Below are 18307 nucleotides of genomic sequence, written 5' to 3'. Positions count from 1 at the left end.
TTCGACTTTGTTAACAGGTCGAGGCTCTGGCAACGTCTCTTAGACTATGGCGTGGATAATAATTTGGTATACTTTCTGGCATCTCTCCATAGAGATCTAAAAGCTAGAGTAAGGATAAGTATGGATGGAGCAGTGTCAGGAGACATAACGGTTGGTAGAGGCGTCAGACAAGGGTGCGTCCTTGCCCCTCTTTTATTCATTTTATATATTAATGAACTTCATAACGTTCTGTCTAACTTAACTCCCGAAGTCCTTATAATAAATGGCACTAAACTCCCCTCCCTACTCTAAGCTGACGATGCAGTTTAATGGGTCGCACACCAAATGCCCTGAGGATTTTAGTGAGGGGATTTGTGGATTTTATGCACAGTCTTGATCTTTGCACTAATTTAAAAAAATCGTTTTTAATGTGTTGTGGCCCCAAAAAACGCAACATCAATAGGATCGTCCTAGACCAGGGATCACTGTTATGCACTCACACTTTTCCCTACCTGGGTTTACAATTATCCGATAACGGTTCATGGACCCCACACTTGGCCTATGGTCGATCTAAGTTTATTAAAGCCATAAACTCTGTACTGACCCTTCCCAAGCCTAAGAGATTCGAGGTGGTCCAGTCTTTATTAAAAATCTATAGGACACAATGTGTTCCTGTAATGACGTATGGGGCCGAAATTTGGGGACACTCACATTTAAAAAATGCCCAGGCTGAGGAGAACAGGTTCTGCAGAAGGCTTTTGGGTCTACCAATTTCATCATCCACTTTCATAAGCCACACTGAATTGAAATTGTTTTACTTGGAGGACTACATTAAGGCACGTCCTGTGTTGTTCTGGATTAAGGTTTGGAAAAACCCCGAAGCCTCACTGACAAGAGAAATCCTGGCTGACTGCCTAAAATGTGATCAGGGTATGAAAATCCCATGGCTTGTCCAAGTTCAGGCAAGCCTGGCAGCAGTCAATCTCAAACATACGTTTGATAACCCAAATGGACTAGAGGGGATTAATGGGAAGATAGTCCGCAACATCCTCTACAGGCACTACGGGGAGACTAAACACAATGTAGAACTAGCCAAATCATCTGTGAAACACTATATTCAAATAGAAGGCGATATTGTATCTACTTCGCTTATACCAGCCGGTTACCTCCTTAAAGCGATCACATGCTGGGAGCCCAGTCTTCTGTTTCGCTTGAGAGCGCGATCTATAAAGTACCTATTGTGTTTCCCCATGGGCTACCACCCCAACATCGAGAATCTGGTTTGCCCGTGTCAGAATCCAGGAAAACAAACACTAATGCATTTTTTGTTCTTCTGCTCCTATTATCAAAAATACAGCAAGTCCCTCCTGATACCATTCTTTAGAGCTAAAGGCATAAAGGATTTTAATGTGGCATTTAAGTCTGTTTTGCAGCTTAAAGATGATGGATTAATATACCGTGTGTGTACTTTTAAAAAAATGGCCATTCGATCTCGTACTTCTATGAATTAATACCTATTTACATGGACTAATGTGATCTTTACAGACTGGGAGGAGGCTTCTTTGCACTTTGCACACTTGCACTTTAACCTATGCTGCTATTTGTAAATATGTGAATCACAATAACCTGACAATTGACGCATATTTGGTTAAACATGTTTTTTAGAGATTTTATATATCTGCACTTGGCACAGTTGCACTTTTTCCCCCGCATTCCCATTTGTAAATACGAAGGCACAGACAACGACCTACTTTTTGATCTTTGGCTGATATTGTATTCTGCACTTTACCTAGATAGTCTATTAGCTGGGATTTGTGCCCTATGCACCTTATAAAAGTTGTGCCTAAAATAATGCTGCTAAACATATGTTCTATGTATATATTGCTGCAAGTTTAATGGTGATTCCTGTACATGTACATTTTATTTTTTTAAAGCTATAGAAATAGACATGAATTTGTGGATTCGGACATTGATGATATCTTGCACTTTTTCTGTCATTGATTCTTATTAAAGAAAATGCAGTAGTGTTACCTTGTTGTAATCTTGACCATGTACGTAATTATGTGTGTACTTTTATGGATAATGCAATATCCGAATAAAGGTTATTTGATCTTGATCTTGAACGGTCAGGTGGATACGCAAGTGATTCTAAATCCTCCAGACGCCAAAACGATAATCAACTTGGCACAAATTAATTTGAAAAAAGCTGAAACAGGATTACTCTCATTAGGTTTGTCTTACTGTCCTGAAATGAGCTTCAATTATGCGCAGACAAGAACTGATGTTTTTAAATTTGTACGCAAATTGAAGCTGAAAAAAAATCATCTTTTACCCTAAATTAACAGCAATACAAGTACCGGACAGGCTGAAGATATTGCTTCAGATGCATTGAGTTTGACGATAGGCGATTTGCCATTACTTAAGGATCTCAAGGATTTGCAGGTTGAGAGTTTTAGTGAAACCTGTACAAGTGAGGCAGTCATGATGTGTGCAACCTCAACTCCATCATTCCCTGCAGATTCAAGTGTAAGAACTTATACACCCTTCAAGCCAAACTCCATTTTTAATCCTATCATGCCCCGCGATTATTTAGATTTTTTAATGAACAGGTTGTAGCCCAGATCAAAAAATTTAACTATGGTCTTCAAAGAACTAGACCCAGACTTAGTAGTCAAGAGTGGCAATATCGTCAATAGACTTCTAAGTTACGGAAAAAACAACCAAATAGTGATCAGAAACTCGGACAAAGGTAAGAACAGGGCACAAGTCGTAAAAAAAGAAGTGGGGGGACGCTGTCACCGGAAGTGACGTCACGACAGGAAGTGACATCACAAAAGGTGCCGAGCTCCTCGTCCCTGAGAGGCCAAAGAGTGAAGTCCAGCTGTTTTTAAAATAAGTGGGGGGATGCCGTCCACCCGCGTGGTACCCCGACTCGAGCCCTGGGTAAAAACATTATTATCTGGCCAAAAACAGATTATATAGAGGAGACATTATCTAAATTGAACGCTACCTTCCGGAGATCCAACGCGCTACCTTCTCTACACGTAGGCTCAGCATGCAATCCACATCCCTCGCAGCCTTACCAAGGTAATGACTCTTTCAAACCATAAGACGCTATTGTTTCCAGATCTTCAAATGATGTTCTTCCTCAATTCCTTCATTCCATCCTCGTCGCCATTTTTGTGATCACAGGAAGCAATTTGAAGTAAAAAGATTTATTGGTAAGTATCCACAACGACCCCAGAGCCAACCTCTCAGCTCCACAGCCAAGCTTCTCTGCTAGACTCCACACATCGGATTCCAACAGAAGAACCTCGTTGCCAGGAGCTCATTAAAAACTAACATGTAGTGAAAACATAACAGCTGCGCTACCTTTTTCTATTCACCTGCAGAAGGTAGAGTGAATTAATGTAACCCTATATTTCGTAGAGAGAGTAATGCTTCATTTTCAGACAGTATATCTCGAAACAGTGATGTGGTCCATCGGCATAAACGCCCGACGCTGGTGCTGGTGCCTCAAGGTCGCGTCCACATCCTGTGATTTTGGGCAAATCACTTAATCTCCCCGTGCCTGAATGTTCGCGCTATATAAAATATGCACACCAAAAAAAAGTTCGCCATTACTTGTTTCGGAGTCGTGCTGTCTAAAATAATGAACTTACTCGAAGAAATTTACTTTAAGCACTGCGGGTGCAAAAAAAGCGGGGGCTCTGCTCCGCGCTGAGGGGGAATGAGTTGAAGGAGGGGTGGGGGGAATCGTGATAGGACCCAGGTATTTCTATAATAACATTTTTTTAAATGCCAGATGGACTATTTTGCTTGTCAACGCTTTCTTCCATTCCGCTTTATACATGCCCTATGAAGTAAGCGAAAGACGATTAATAAAACTATTAAACAACTAGCTAAAAAAAATCACAATACAGTAGGAATACACCGGTTATTTGAAGGGTTCAAAGACTACTGACAGAATTGTTTCCCCACGTGTCGTCATCGTGAACCAAAAACAAGCCTGGCAAGCTCGGATTGGAGAGGAGTAAGCGAAAGTGGAAAGGATCTGAACAGAGCCAGTCACATGGCATCCTTTGCAGGCAGGCACACTCCCATACCCGCTTTGAAGTCATAGATGGCCCCGCCCCCCTCTGTTGAGTCATTGTGCCAAGTGTATCTCTAGCGCCTCAGACACTGCGCGCCGCCGCGCCATGGAGGGCGCTCTGGGCCGGGCTCCGTCTGTCTGGTGCCTGCTGCTGGCCGGCCTCTGCCTGCACCTGCTTCCCGGGAGCGCCGCCGAGCGGAAGCTGAAACTAGTGACAGTGGTGAGTGAGCGACCCCCTGGCACACTTGGCAACTTCCTCCCTAGCAACGGGACTAGGCGGTACCAGGGCAACAGCAGCGCCAGTTCTGGACGCGGATACAGCTCACTAGTGCAGGGCTGCGCGTTAATGACTCGAGTACGTGGATCAAGAGTAAAGCGCGATTCAGTGCATGCCGAGCAGGGAGTGGGCATATTTACAAGGCCCTTGCGCCGCCTGTGCGTCACTTTGAACATGGGGGAAAAGTGTCGCACCTGAGGTGTAAATAAGCCCCCGTGAACTGGTTTGCCTCTAGGCACTATTCATTCTGTGAAAGTAAAATAAAATGAAACCAGCTTCTTTCGAGACGCACTTTTGGCCAGCCTGCCAGGGCGTCCCGGGTCCCCAGCAGCTGTTCCGCAGTGTAGAACAGACTGGTTCAAAAGTGGCTTCTTTAGTAGCAGCTGCTATTTACTGCCCAGCAGGGCCACGAGCGCTATACAAACATGTTTATTGTAATTTGGATATTTTTGATAGTGTTCACTACATCAGATGTGTCGTTTCGTGGCGCTGTTGATGACAGGAATGTTAATGACTCAATGCTGCAATAACTTTCGAAGTGTGATATTGAAATCTGTGCACTGCAGGCTGCTCACAGACACGAGCATTAAGTACCTAAGTCGCTGACCTTTGTTACCAGACGCTGGTAAGTGGTGGAACTGATCGGGAGGTGGGGGGCCATGCCCCTTAGCTCTTCTTGTCGTGCTGAACCCGAGGAAGGCCCGTCTGCCTGGCGCCTAAGATCAGGAACATTGCTTGCATTTTATAATTGAAATGCAAGCCCTTTATTTGCGCAAGCAGCACTCGCAGCCTATTTTTTTTTTTTAATGAAGTGTTTACATTCCAGACATAAGATGCATCATAGATCCTGTTGCCTGGTCCGGGTTTTCTCTGGGACGCTGTTTTGGCAACTGTGTATTCTCTAAAGTGGTTAAAGTGCAAACACCTTGAGGAAGACAAGTGACTCGGAGGTTGAACCATAATTTATAAGAAAAAACAGCCCATGTCAATATTTTCTATTCACTGGCCAGACATTACTTGAAGTTCTTTTTCTACATTTTATAATGCGCTAGTGCAACTAATGTACATTTTCGACCACTATAATGCATATGCATTATCTTTTATAACCCATCCCTTCCAAGCACACTGATGGGTAGCTTGGTGAATACATTTTAGGAGAGCAGAACATTTTGGGCCCCATTAGGATGGCAGGCGGATCACCCCCGCCGGGTCGGCGGTAGTCACCACCGGTCTAGCGGGGCGATCCACCCGCCATCCTCGCAGCAAAGACCCCCGCCATATTACAATGGCTGGGTGGTCCGCGGTGGACAGAAAGACCGTCTGCCACTTTTCTGCCCGGTCGACAAGTCGACAGGGTGGATAAGGGTTCAATTTGGTGGCGGTGTCTGTTAGACACCGCCATCCATTTTCGAATGTGTGCTGGGACATGCCAATGCCCCCGGACTCCGGAGGGGGGTCGGAGGGGGTGCACATGGGGGTACCACGCGGTGCCTGCCATGTTGTGCATGGAAGTGAACGACATGCCTTCCTGGCATTGTGGCGGGCGGTGCTGAGTGCACTGCCCGCTGCAATGTCATGAATGCAAGATCTTAATCTCTGCAACGGGACCCCGCACCTTTGGCGGGCGGTCCCATTCTACGGGATGCACCATTCAAATGACCCCCTTAGACTATGCACTGTCATGTGAGAGGGTTGCAGCCTGTCCTAGCTTCAAAAGCACCTCTTTGCATTGTGGGACTTGTAGACCTGCATTTATAATGGTAAGCACAGGACTGCACGAATGAAAATGAACAGCTATATGAGAGGAAAAATACTGTTTCTCGCTAAAACACTCACTGAACTCAGCTTCCTGTTGTACTATGATTCCACCTCACCAGGCTTGACCAAATAGTAGCCCGTGGGCTACCAGTAGTTCTCCACCTACCTGTAAGTAGCGAGGGAAGAGTAGCTTCTCCTCGTGTGTGTATAGACTCAATTAAAACGTCTTTGTATTGCCAGGCTCCGTCCAAATTATGGGGGCTTCGTGATTCTCCCAGGACCGAAATGCTCGCCAAGCCGGGGACCGAAGCCGCAGTAGGTAGAAGAGCCGGGTAGGATCTACATCCCGAGACCACCCAAGCGCTCATTTCGGTCCTGGGAGAATCACGAAGCCCCCATAATTTGGACGGAGCCTGGCAATACCAAGACGTTTTAATTGATTCTATACACATACGAGGAGAAGCTACTCTTCCCTCGCTACATGGATAGGATAGGGAATTCCCATCCTTTAACTCTCCACACATAGAGGGGGGTATTTTCCTGCCCTGAAGAAAGTCCCGGACTTTTATGGCCATTGAGGACTGAAACATGTCGGCACCAGGGTCTTAGGACCATAGAAATCCAATTGAGACCCGTTTTTTAGATTTTTATTTACCCAGCCGGACCCAAGAATAAAGGGAAACCAGGGGTCTGACTGAGGTTTTTTAATCTTTATGCCCCCCTTCCTTCATCTATTCTAAGAGCTACTTAACATTGTGGTTGAGCCCACCCCGACTTTTAGGAGTCGGGGTGACCCGATGATGAAGCATGACACCACTAGGGTGTGTGAGGGTAATTAAAAAGAAATAGTGTTTTTTCCTCTTGAATACACAGACATGATTAGCATGGTCCTAGTCTCCTGAGTAGCTAATTCTTACACTCCCAGCCACCACTCAAGGTGTATTCTCATTCAACGGTGCAGATTACACATCACCAGGTATTCTATCCTGGTGAAATAACTGTGGGATTATTACCTCGGGCCGAGGGCATTGAAGCTATGGCAGCTGTGTGTTACCCATGTACATGTATGCTTGCAAACCTGCCTGATAAACTGAGGTGTTAGTGCGCATGGCGGTTTGGCCGGCCGTCTCAGGCTCAATGAAGCTCTCGCCAACACCAGCTGCATTACTGGGGTTGGAGAAAGCAGGCCCAGACTCCCAGTCTGTCCTGGAGCCCTCGTCAAGGGCGCTCAGGCCAATGCTGAAGCTGTTCTCATGTGAGAGCAGCTTCAGGATTGGCCGCAGGGCATTCTGAGAGCCTGTACCAAAGAAGAGGAGCAGAGGACCAGGACGCGGCTGGCTGAAGGTAAGTTAAAAAAATATATATTATTTTTTATTTTGCCCCCTCCCTTCGCGGCCCCTCTGCCCCCCCACACACCCCGTTCGCCTGCCCTACCTCTCGTAGCAAACACCAGCTGCTACTGAATATAAGTAGCTCTTATTATAGAAAGGTTGGAGACCATGCCCTGCACGAATAAAGTGTTTATATGACTAGAACATCGAAACACTGATAGACTCTATTAAAACCCAACTCAACTGTACTTATTGTATCTATTTACCAAAATATCTAAGGCTTTGCCTCAATATTAGCCCACACCTTTTACTGTGCCCTGGAGAAACAGCATTTACAAAGCTGTCATTATCACCCATTACCTTCACCACGCGTCAATTACAACGCTTTAGTCTCTACAAAGCATGTCTTTGCCATGAACACTTTTATCACACATTCCTTTACAACGAAAATGTAAGTATTTCGCAGGTAAGTGTATTATATATATATCTATATATATATAGAGATATATAGATATATATATATATAGTCTCCATATGACCAAATGTTGCGAGCCATAAGAATTTGCTCATCGAAGGAAGAATATGAAAATGAAATAACTAAAATTATTGGAAGATTTGCCCATCGAGGTGACCCACCCAATGTACTAAAAGAAGCTAAACAGAGGGTTGATAAAAAAAAAAACAAGAGAACAATTACTGTATCAACAGAACACTGAACCAACTATGAATGGTGCTAAAGTAACAAGTATTTGCAATGCAATAGGTCTCGCATTTGTTAGAGTTTGAGTTATTGGCATTGTAAATGACAATGCCTTTTATTTGTGTTTTGAAAACCTGGAAGTGGTGCGTAAACACACACTTTGTTGTTGCATACGAGAAGCTTTACTTTGCTTGTGGTAAGCAAGGACTATAAGTACAAAGTGTGTGTTTACGGATGGCTTGCAGGTTTTCGAAACATAAATAAAAGCCAAAGGAAAAATTAGTTCAAAATGCATTCTGAGTTTTAGCCTACTAATAACGATAAACCATCACTCTCACTTCAAACTGACATTTTGCGTTAAAAAACTTCAATAAATGATAGATAAATAGATAAAGCCTTAGACAGAACAACCTCCTGTATCTAGGTCCATTTGATATGAATTTAGTCTGGCAAGGGGCTGCTGCAAACCTTTAAAGTCACTTTTTTACACAAATGCGTGTAATACACTTCAGAGCAGAATAAGTTACTAGGTAAAATGCCCAAAAATAATAGTCAAGAACAAAAAGGTTCCACAGTGCAGTGCCAAAATACTTAATGTCTATAACCTACAATAAAATAAAACGCTGAATACAACATGAAAGATGGCAGAGGCCAAGGGTTTTGATTTTAGCATGGTGAACGGTTTGGTTTACTCTCCAGCAGGTGGTTTTGGGGGAAGGGAAGTGAAACTATGTGTGAATGGTAACATAAAAACATAAAAGGCATCCGCGAAACCATCAGGCATTAGGTCTGGCCTTAATGTGCCAACACGCACAAACTTAAGCATTCACACAGATTTGGTATCATGTCATTGTGTAACCTCCTGCATGACCCCACAATGTTGCCTAAGAAACTAGTCTGTAAGGTCAGCTGGTCTTTTTGTGACTACTTGTAGGCTCGGTTGGACTGCTAGTGACAGGCTTCTGATGTGGCTGGGATGCTTTACTACAAGCTTGCTGCCCAGGTGAGCTGTTTGTGACGGGTTCTAGACCCTTCTTCGCCGCTTGTGACCGCGTAAAGGCCCTGCTGGGTGCAGCATTCAGTGTGGCTAACATTCTGTGCTGCTTGTGCCATGAGCTAAATATCCCTGCAAACCAGATGGATCCAGACACATGCTGATACATGGACAATTAAACCTGTGCTGCTTCTAACATTGTCTAGATCCAACTCCTTTTAACCCTCCATTTCTTTGTGGTAACCTCTAAGTCGCACTGAGATCAATATGAATCTAAGCTTTGTTTGGCTGCTTGAGGTAGAGGTGGATTGTCTGCTTTGACAGCATTTGTTTCCTGCTGGACTGTGTGTGACAGTCTGGTGACACTTCCCTCTGCTTGTGTCAGTCTCTTGGCACAGCTTAGTGCTTATAACAGACCAAAGCCAACTAGCCTGCATGTAGGGTGGATAGCTTGTGACCTTTTTCTTGGCGTTGCGGCACTTCTGGTGATAGCCCCTGTGCTTTGCTTGATTGCTTGTTAAAATTGGACCTGTTTCCTGCTTTTGGCATGATGTAGTCCCAGCTATTTGTTACTCTCAACGTCAGGCGGATTGCTTGTGATAGTGCTTTCTCGTTATATCAATACAAAGATGTTTACTTCAGTAGTGTGTCTTATAATTCTATGCCTTAATTTCAGGATAAATTCATCTACACAGTCTGTGGTTATCCTAAAAATCTAGCATGATTCGGATTTGTGTGGACCCACGTTGGACACCATTGGATCACAATCTGTTAAGCTTGGCGAAATTGATTGACTGTCCTGCCAGCTCCCATTTAGGCTCTTGCACAGGCTTTAGGGACGTAGGCGAACACTGGGAGGAACGCAGAGACCTTTTGGGATTCTTTCATGTGATTTGTACCACTAAAACGAGACTGGAACACTGCTTTTTTCACAAACTTCCCAGGCATTGCCTATCTTTCTTGAAGTTCTTCTTCAATTACCTGGTGGCATTAGGGAGTGTTGCCACTTGACAGTCAGTCCTACCTCTGGAACACTGAATACGGGTCCTGTCCGGGTCAAATAACCCCTTAAGCCCTACCCCCTGCTCCAGTTAAACAAAAGAACACTGGGAAGAGGCTGGGGCACGTGGGCAGTGTGTGAAGTGCGTGCAGTACAGGGTTAATGTGTAAACATCATGAGGTTCGAGGGCAAACGCTGCAGAGTTCTTAAGGTATTTAGGAGTGTGAAGAGCATGGACAGACTGTGAAGAAGGGGGTTAGTAGATGGGCAGCTAAAGGTGATTGGAGCACATGGGCAAATGATTTTCGGGACTTGTGTTTAAAGCGCGGGGCACTGTGTTTAAAGCTTGAGGCACAGGGACTAGCCGGGTATGGATCTAGGAACAAGCTGACAGACACTACAAGGAACCTGGGGCATAGACAGAGTTAGTGTAGTGCACATGAATAGACAGCTTGAGATATGCGAGGTCGATGAATGTACAGTGTGAGGAGCTTGGGGCACGTGGACAGACAGCCCTTGGACAGTATGGTGAGTAAGGGGCACATGACTAAGACAATCTGATGAGTTGAACAGACTGTGAGGAGTGTGGATCACATGGACAGACACCGAGGAACATTAAGAGTGTGAGAAGTGCGGTACACCTGGAAAGAAGAGCTTGGGGGCACAAACACAGACTTATAAAGAGCTTGGAGGTCAAGAACACATAGGGTCAGATGTGCTAAGCAATTTTGCTATTCCAAACCTGAAATTGACAAAATAACAGGGTTTGCAACTGCCCAAGTAGCTATTTCCAAAGTACAAAATCCATTTTATGACAGTAAAGTTTTTCTAACTTGTAAAATGAGTTTTGCAATTCATACCGAATCACAATTTAGATGGGACATAAAAGGGTTGTTCTTTCTAAATTGTGTTTCAGTGTGGTATGTGTCAATGGTTTGTCACTACAAATCTAGTCATAAACCATTGACCAGTGACAGTCCCTGCGCACAGAATTAATACGATTGGTATGGGGGGGGGGCAAACAATCGCGCCTCTCCTGGGCGGTACTGACGCAACCATACTCTCAGGGGGGCCTCAATATCCCTGATTTTGAGGCCTACTATATTAGTGCACAGGCGCACTATGCGTATCATTGGATGGTACCCACGCCATTTATGCCTCATCTGGCAGTTGAGGACTGGTTGGCACACCCGATCCCGCTGAATGGTCGCATACATGAACCGGTAAATGGTATGGACCCGCCGTTCACGACTGTGGCTTGTACGGTGGATGCCTGGAGGCGCATGGCACGCATGCAGTCAGAGAAGAGTTCCCTCATTGGCCACAGCTATTTTTAACACGTATACATCATATTCTTCATACTACCGGTGACAAATACACAACAATTTCCTTTGAATTTTCTTCACCTCGATACCTGTGGGGGTTCCTTCTTTGACGCCGCACTTCGTGCATGACCTGATGTAGAAAGAATTGGTGTTTTACTTCGGGTCCTCTGATGGAAGGATTCACCTATGACAATTGAAGGATATAACTATAATAGAAGGAATCGGGACTTATAACAACGTCACCTTGGGTAGGATTCAAGTCAGAATACGAGAAATGTACTTTTCATCGGAGAACTCACAAATCTACCCCCGCGTCATCTTCAAATTATCATAGAAACTCCCTCGAGTCCAATAGAGGGACTTGCTAGACTGTGATATTGCCTCCGCTGTGGTTCAAGTGTTCGTTTCCATTGTTCTAACATTTTTTGATGCACCATAGTGTCCCCTGGTTTCCTGTGTGTGTCACGGAAAAAGGTCCTGAGGAAGGTGGCCGGGTGTGCCGCCGAAACACGCGTAGACCAGAGTGCGGGGTCACATACTTTATTTTTGAGACCTGCTAACCAGCAGGGATTCCCTGCTGTTGAGTACTCAGATTTCCTTTTTTCACACGTAGTGCATGTGTATGCCATGTCAGTATGAATGAGTATGGATGTTGTGGACGGTTGTGTTTTTTCAGGGGCATAGAGACTGTTATTAAACTACTTTTCCTCTTTTCATTAGTGTGTGACATGTAATATATATATTCTTATTGTTTCTCTCCTGTATGTATTATTTAATTACTGCAGATGTGCTCATTGTGTAAAATTTAGTGTTCTATATGAAATCTTACCTTAATGAAAATATAAAAGTGTAAGCAAAGCTATGAATAATGTATACCCAAAAAAATAAGAATGATATATATTGGTGAAGAAAATTCAAAGGAAATTGTTGTGTATTTGTCACCGGTAGTATGAAGAATATGATGTATACGTGTTAAAAATAGCTGTGGCCAATGAGGGAACTCTTCTCTGACTGTATTCTGATTTTCCCCTCTGTTCCCTGGCCTCATTTCACTTGTAAAGGGGGTCCCATCATTACTGCTTTTTGGCATGGCACGCATGCTACAATTTCAGTTATTATATTCACCTCACCCACTCGCATATTATCCTAAAATGGTGCTTTTTCAAGAAAAGGGGTTCTGGACATTCTGCAAGCGAGTACATATCACTACATGGGGGGATTTATTCTTTAATGGTCAATTCCGTACTATGGAACAATTATTCCAGGGCATACATCCGACACTTATGGAAGTTTTCTGATATATACGATTGCGACAGGGAATGAGGGCGTTGCTCCCAGATTTTCCCTAGGAACCAGACGTTTTTATCCCTCTACACTATCTTCTCAGTTCCTCTGATGGGAAACCCTTGGTATCGGGATTGTATAGAAGTCTGCGGACACAGCGACAGTGGGTGGAAAGTTCTGCTCGCAGACACTGGAGCGTAGACATTGGTCAAGACCTTACTGACGACCAGTGGCAATATTGCTGTGATCTTACGGGCTCTGTGTCTGCTAGCTGTAGATTCAAGGTTATTCATTACCGATTCCTGCAGTGCCTGTACTATACCCCTGTTAAAAAGTTCAAGTATAAATTATCTGACAATGATAGATGTGAGAGGTGTAATGTGGCTGGGGCGGGGTTTATGCACTTAGCATGGGAATGCCCGGGGGTGTACGAGTATTGGACACAGGTGCACGAGGCCATAGCCAGTGTGGTGGATATTGCTTTGGAGAGGGACCCCCTGATCATGCTACTGGGGTACACGGCGCATACCCCTAAGAGCAGCAGGAAACTCATGGATGTTTTATTGTTATTGGCAAAGCGTAGAGTGGCTTGCCGTTGAGGGAGGGGAAGAGCCCCAAAGTTCAAGGAATGTATACAAGATGCCCTGTACTGTCAGGAACAAACTTCAATACATGCTGAACTGATGACGCTAGCCTCTAGGCCAAATGACATATGGGGCCCAGTGCAGGCTTATCTCCTTCGTGCTAGTGAGGGGGACCCCGAATCATCAGTGGTATCTGATGAGTGATGACGAGATATACGCCCATGTACCGGACTGTGCTTTAATTGTCGTTTGTTCTCTAGGTATTACAGTCTCTATCTCTGCCCTAGATGAGAAACCTGGATGTCTATGTGATTCTGATGAGTGCTACACAGAAGGGATAAGCCCGTATACCTTTGTGTTTGCATATGAGATTTAAAGAGATAGGCCCGTATATTGATGCATAGAATGCTATAACTAGACCTAAACATGATTATCTATTGATGCTTCCTGTTACTTGAATGTTTTATGGAAATGGACGATAAAACCAAAGTCTCAATGTCACGATTCTATATTGTCATGGATGTCATGATGCATATTTTTGTACTGTTGGTGTTATGCTATACTTGGAAAACTACAAATAAAGTTTTTAAAAAAAATAACAACAAAAAACCATTGACCAGTTACCAACTCCTTAAAGAAGTCCCCTTCCCCAACCTCAGGGAGAGTAGGCAGTGGTCCAGGGAACCTCTGTCTGCTGTCTCTGATGTTTTCCCAAACTGGAAAGTTATTTTATTTTAAAGCAGTACACGTTTCTTAGGGAACTTGGCTGTCTAAAATCCAGTCACATTTAGGAGGGCAAACACAGGGATGGTGATCTGTTGTACTTTGCGCTGTCTCTGTGTTTGTAGCCAGTTTCAGGAGGTCGCAAATTTTGCCCTGCCTAATTAATATTAATTGGACAGATCATTCTGTGACCCTCAGCCAAAGGTGATTTTGCGAATCGACCTAATAGTACATAGGCCAGTTGGCAAAAGCAAAGCCCAGTTGCAAAAGTTGGTAGCACATTATGACCACTTTTTCAGAATCAGCTGTTAATATATTGTGACCTAAAGGAGCATGAGAAAATAATGGTAGACTCTTAGGAGTTAGGACACTTCATAGGAGAGACTGTGTAAGCTGGCAGCACATGCAGAAACTGTTAAACACTAGAGATGCAATGACACTGATGAGAGGGAACCTATTCTGCAGAGGGCTTGCCTGGGTAAGCCACATTCTCTCCAATATTATATTTCCTTTGTCCTCTAGCTGTAATCAGACTACAGGCAGAAATTGTGGGCAATGAAGTGTGACTGTGTGCCTCCACACTGACACGTATTTCACCAATTGACACAGTATCCCTATAAGCCAATTTGCCACCGGTCTGCCCTGGTACTTGAAGTCTGTGTATCGAACATGTGACAACATTGCCCTGTCCTATAACGTCGCTTACTCGCACCCTTGCTACCACAGTAGGAGGACATTTTGTGATAAAACCCTGCCAATAAAGGGAACAGAAGATCAGAAACATATACAACTAAAGAGGTAGAAATCCAGAATTTAACTGGCCATCAGTCGAGCTCTACATTTGTACCCTGTTACTTGCTTCGCCTTGTTTGATGGCATGTTATCTGCTCCATAGTTTGTATTCTTTTCATGTTGGTACGCCGGCAGAGAAGAGGAGTGTTCTTCCCGGTACAGGTCTTAAAGCTGGTGGTCTCTGCATGCAGCCTTTCTGAGAGCCCCAAAATGTCTTGGCCAGAGGAGCGCATGCGCTGGATCAGGCCGAGACCTAAAAAGGCTGTTTCTGAAATTCGAAGCCGCTCAGTCCAGTGTCAAAAAATCCTTCAAAAAAGTTGGGATATAGTGGAAAAGGACAAACATTTAAAAAAAGTCATTGGCATGGGTCCCGAATAGCATATACAAAAAAAAAGGTCATTGGGGGACATTCTAACGCTAAACTTTTATGAACCCAGAAAAGAAAGGAATTGGCTAACAAACAAAATGAATGGTTTTATAAAAATGCAATTCCTGTAAAACCTGTGAATATGTATTAAACCAAAAACAAATATCAGACCTATGGGGGTTCCATTGTTACACTTTAGGACCGGATAACGTGACCCTGATTATGTGTGGTAAAAATGTATGTGGTAAAGACATGCATGGTAAAGACTAGTGTGTTGTAATGAACGCATTGTAAAGACATACATGGTTATACTATTGCATTGTAATGGGCACGTTGTAAAGGCATGCATTGTAATGGCATGCATGATTCTGTCATACAACACAGTACGTGCAGTCATGTTAGTGTCATGTGTACCCCTGCAGCACTGTGCAATCTAGCATATTGCTTTAAACTGAGCCACATACACACATGGCCTCCTCTGCATTGTGTTGTGTTGTTACAGTTTAATACCCAGTGCCGAGTACAGGTACAGTGCTTCACAAAGACATTTCAGGAGAAGCAGCTTCAGTTAAAAGCAGCCCCTCGATGAGTTTGACATAAACAGCCCACCTCTCCCAGTTGCACTCGGACTGTGCAGTGATTAGACACATCCTGCAAGGTATCATGCCAAGTATAAGCAGAGGGTTCAAAAGCAAGCATACTATAGAAATGACAGCGGCCATCCAAGGCCAGCCATCCTCTGAGCACTAGATGTCGAAGTGCTTCACTTGTAAAAGCACCTGGTACTGCACAATCCACTTTCTAGTCCCTGTTTCAGCAGTATTTTACAAATACAAAAAGTATATAAAAGTCTTCCACCTCGACCCACTATAGTGACTAAGCACAAACAGTACCAGGTCCTGATGCACTGACCTCCTTTCACAGCTACAGCCATGAAAGCTGTCATTAGACCCCAGAGTCCTCTCTTACAGCTCCCCAAAGTGTCTCACTCGCTCTCACACCCAGAGCCCAGTTCTTAATACCACTGACTAAACCTGCTGACTTTTGCAGCCACTGCCTACTTCTCACAGCTGCTGACTGAGCAACATTAGTGACATCACCGCACTAGCTCACCTGCACAGACATTAACCCCCATTCGCCTCCTCTCACCACTGCTGCCTGACTCAAAGGAGCACTGACTGCCGCTGAGTACCTGTTACAGAACTTCATAGGCTGTGACTACATAACACAGGCAACAAATAAATTAATATTGAAATTTACATTTTGTATGTAATAAGGGCCCTCCTGGACTGCGGTGAAACAGCAGCCTTCATCCTCCTAGACCTGTCGGCCACTTTCAACACCGTCTCCCATCACATCTTGAACAATAGACTCCACCACACCGGAATCCAGGGAGACACCCTCTAATGGATCGCATCATACCTCACCGGAAGAACCCAGAGAATCCTTCTCCCACAGTTCACATCACAACCCAAGAAGATAATCTGCGGTGTTCCCTAAGGATTGTCCTTCAGCCCCAGCCTCTTCTACACATATATGACCCCCCTGGTCAACACCTTCAGATCGCACAGACTCAACATCCTCTCCTACGCTGACGACACCCAGCTCGTCATCTCTCTGTCAGAAGACCCCTCCTCCACCGGAGCCAACTGTCCTAGATGTATGATGAATATCGCTGCTAGAGGAAGGACAACTGCCTCAAGCTCAGCACAGACAAGACAAAAGTTCTCATATTTGGGAACAACACCTCGCCATGGAACGACACACAGTGGCCTGCTGATTTCACCCCACCCCCGCCCCACAGACCACGCCTGCAACCTCAGCATCATCTTGGGAAGCAAGCAATTTATGGAGAAGCAGGTAAACACAGTATCATCTGCATGCCTCCACACCCTATGCATGCTCCGAAAGATCTTCAGATGGCTCCCAGTCAACACCAGAAAGACTGTCACGCAGGCCCTTGTCATCAGTAGGCTGGACTACGGGAACACACTGTACATAGGAATTACCTCACGCCTCCTGAAGAGACTACAGACAATACAAAACTCAGCAGCAGCACTCATCCTCAACCTCCCTTATATAGCGCAAACACAATCCTAAGGAATTGGAGCGCATTACATGAGCACCAGCTATATTACACAAGGACATATTTTTTTATTTTTAGGCACAGGAGATTAAGTGAGTTGCCAAGAATCACAGGATGTTGAACCAACGCTAAGATTCGAACCTGGTTCGCCAGTTCCACAGTTGACAGCTCTGGCCTTTATGCCAGATCCTCTCCCCAAATGTATTACAGACAAATACTGGGATTGTTTGCGTATCATCCTGCAGAAGGTGATTACTGTTTAGTTTTCTTACTATCGATACTTTATGCGTTACTGAGTTGTAGATAATTACTTTAAATGCTTCACACTTCTTTACCCATAATAAAACACAGAAGACCATACCCATGCTTTAATTACACTTCATAGGAATTTGGAAGAGAATTACTTTGCATTAACTGTGTAACTTTACTATGACTTATATTAAAAGAAACTGCATGGTTTATTTTACTCCTCATCTTATTATGGAAGCCTACCACAAATATATACCCCTTACTTAATTGCAGAAGTTTAGGGAGATTAGTTTATCATTTTTTAAAATTATAGTATGTAAGGAGGCAGACTTCACCCAGCATTTAATCCGTCACACACAGCACAAGTACGGCATAAGCGGGATACTGTATGGCCAGAAATATTGATTCCAGCGGGTGTCCCAGCTCCTAAATTTGGGGATTATGAATTTTTGTCCCTTGAATTATTGGGTCCAAATGCATATGTGAAGTCCCTATATGGGGAACAAATACACTTGCATTTGCAACAGGCTGTAAAGAAGCCTGTGCAAGGGGTGGTTGTCGAATGGGGGTTAGTGTGTGATGGGGCAGGAGAGGCATTGGGCCAACAGGGGAGCTTTCAGTAGTTCCCCGTCCCATAGGATAGGCATCAGGCATGGATTGGCTAAACATGAAACACCTATTACGGCCATGATTTTACTGGCCAGAGTTTCCGGCCTGTACAGTCGGACCCTCTGTTTATATTCACTCAGAAAATCAAGATGTGGG

At 44.3% G+C, this 18307-nt stretch overlaps 1 protein-coding gene across 3 annotated transcripts in view; it reads left to right on the top strand.

Moving 5' to 3' along the window:
• Window positions 1-4127: 4127 nt before the first annotated feature.
• The window catches only part of ACP3 (acid phosphatase 3), a 291855-nt gene continuing 277675 nt past the window's right edge, over window positions 4128-18307 (top strand). Inside the window, exon 1 of one of the 3 annotated variants that reach the window (XM_078663870.1) lies at window positions 4128-4292. In XM_078663870.1, coding sequence (XP_078519996.1) covers window positions 4179-4292 — 114 coding nt within the window. In that variant the 5' untranslated portion in view covers window positions 4128-4178. The remainder of the gene's footprint in view (window positions 4293-18307) is intronic. The other 2 variants (XM_078663872.1, XM_078663873.1) reach the window with 2 other exon arrangements.

Source organism: Lissotriton helveticus, chromosome 10 (genome assembly GCF_964261635.1).
Source record: "Lissotriton helveticus chromosome 10, aLisHel1.1, whole genome shotgun sequence".
NCBI lineage: Eukaryota > Metazoa > Chordata > Amphibia > Caudata > Salamandridae > Lissotriton > Lissotriton helveticus.
This window is presented reverse-complemented; position numbering and strand designations above follow the sequence as displayed.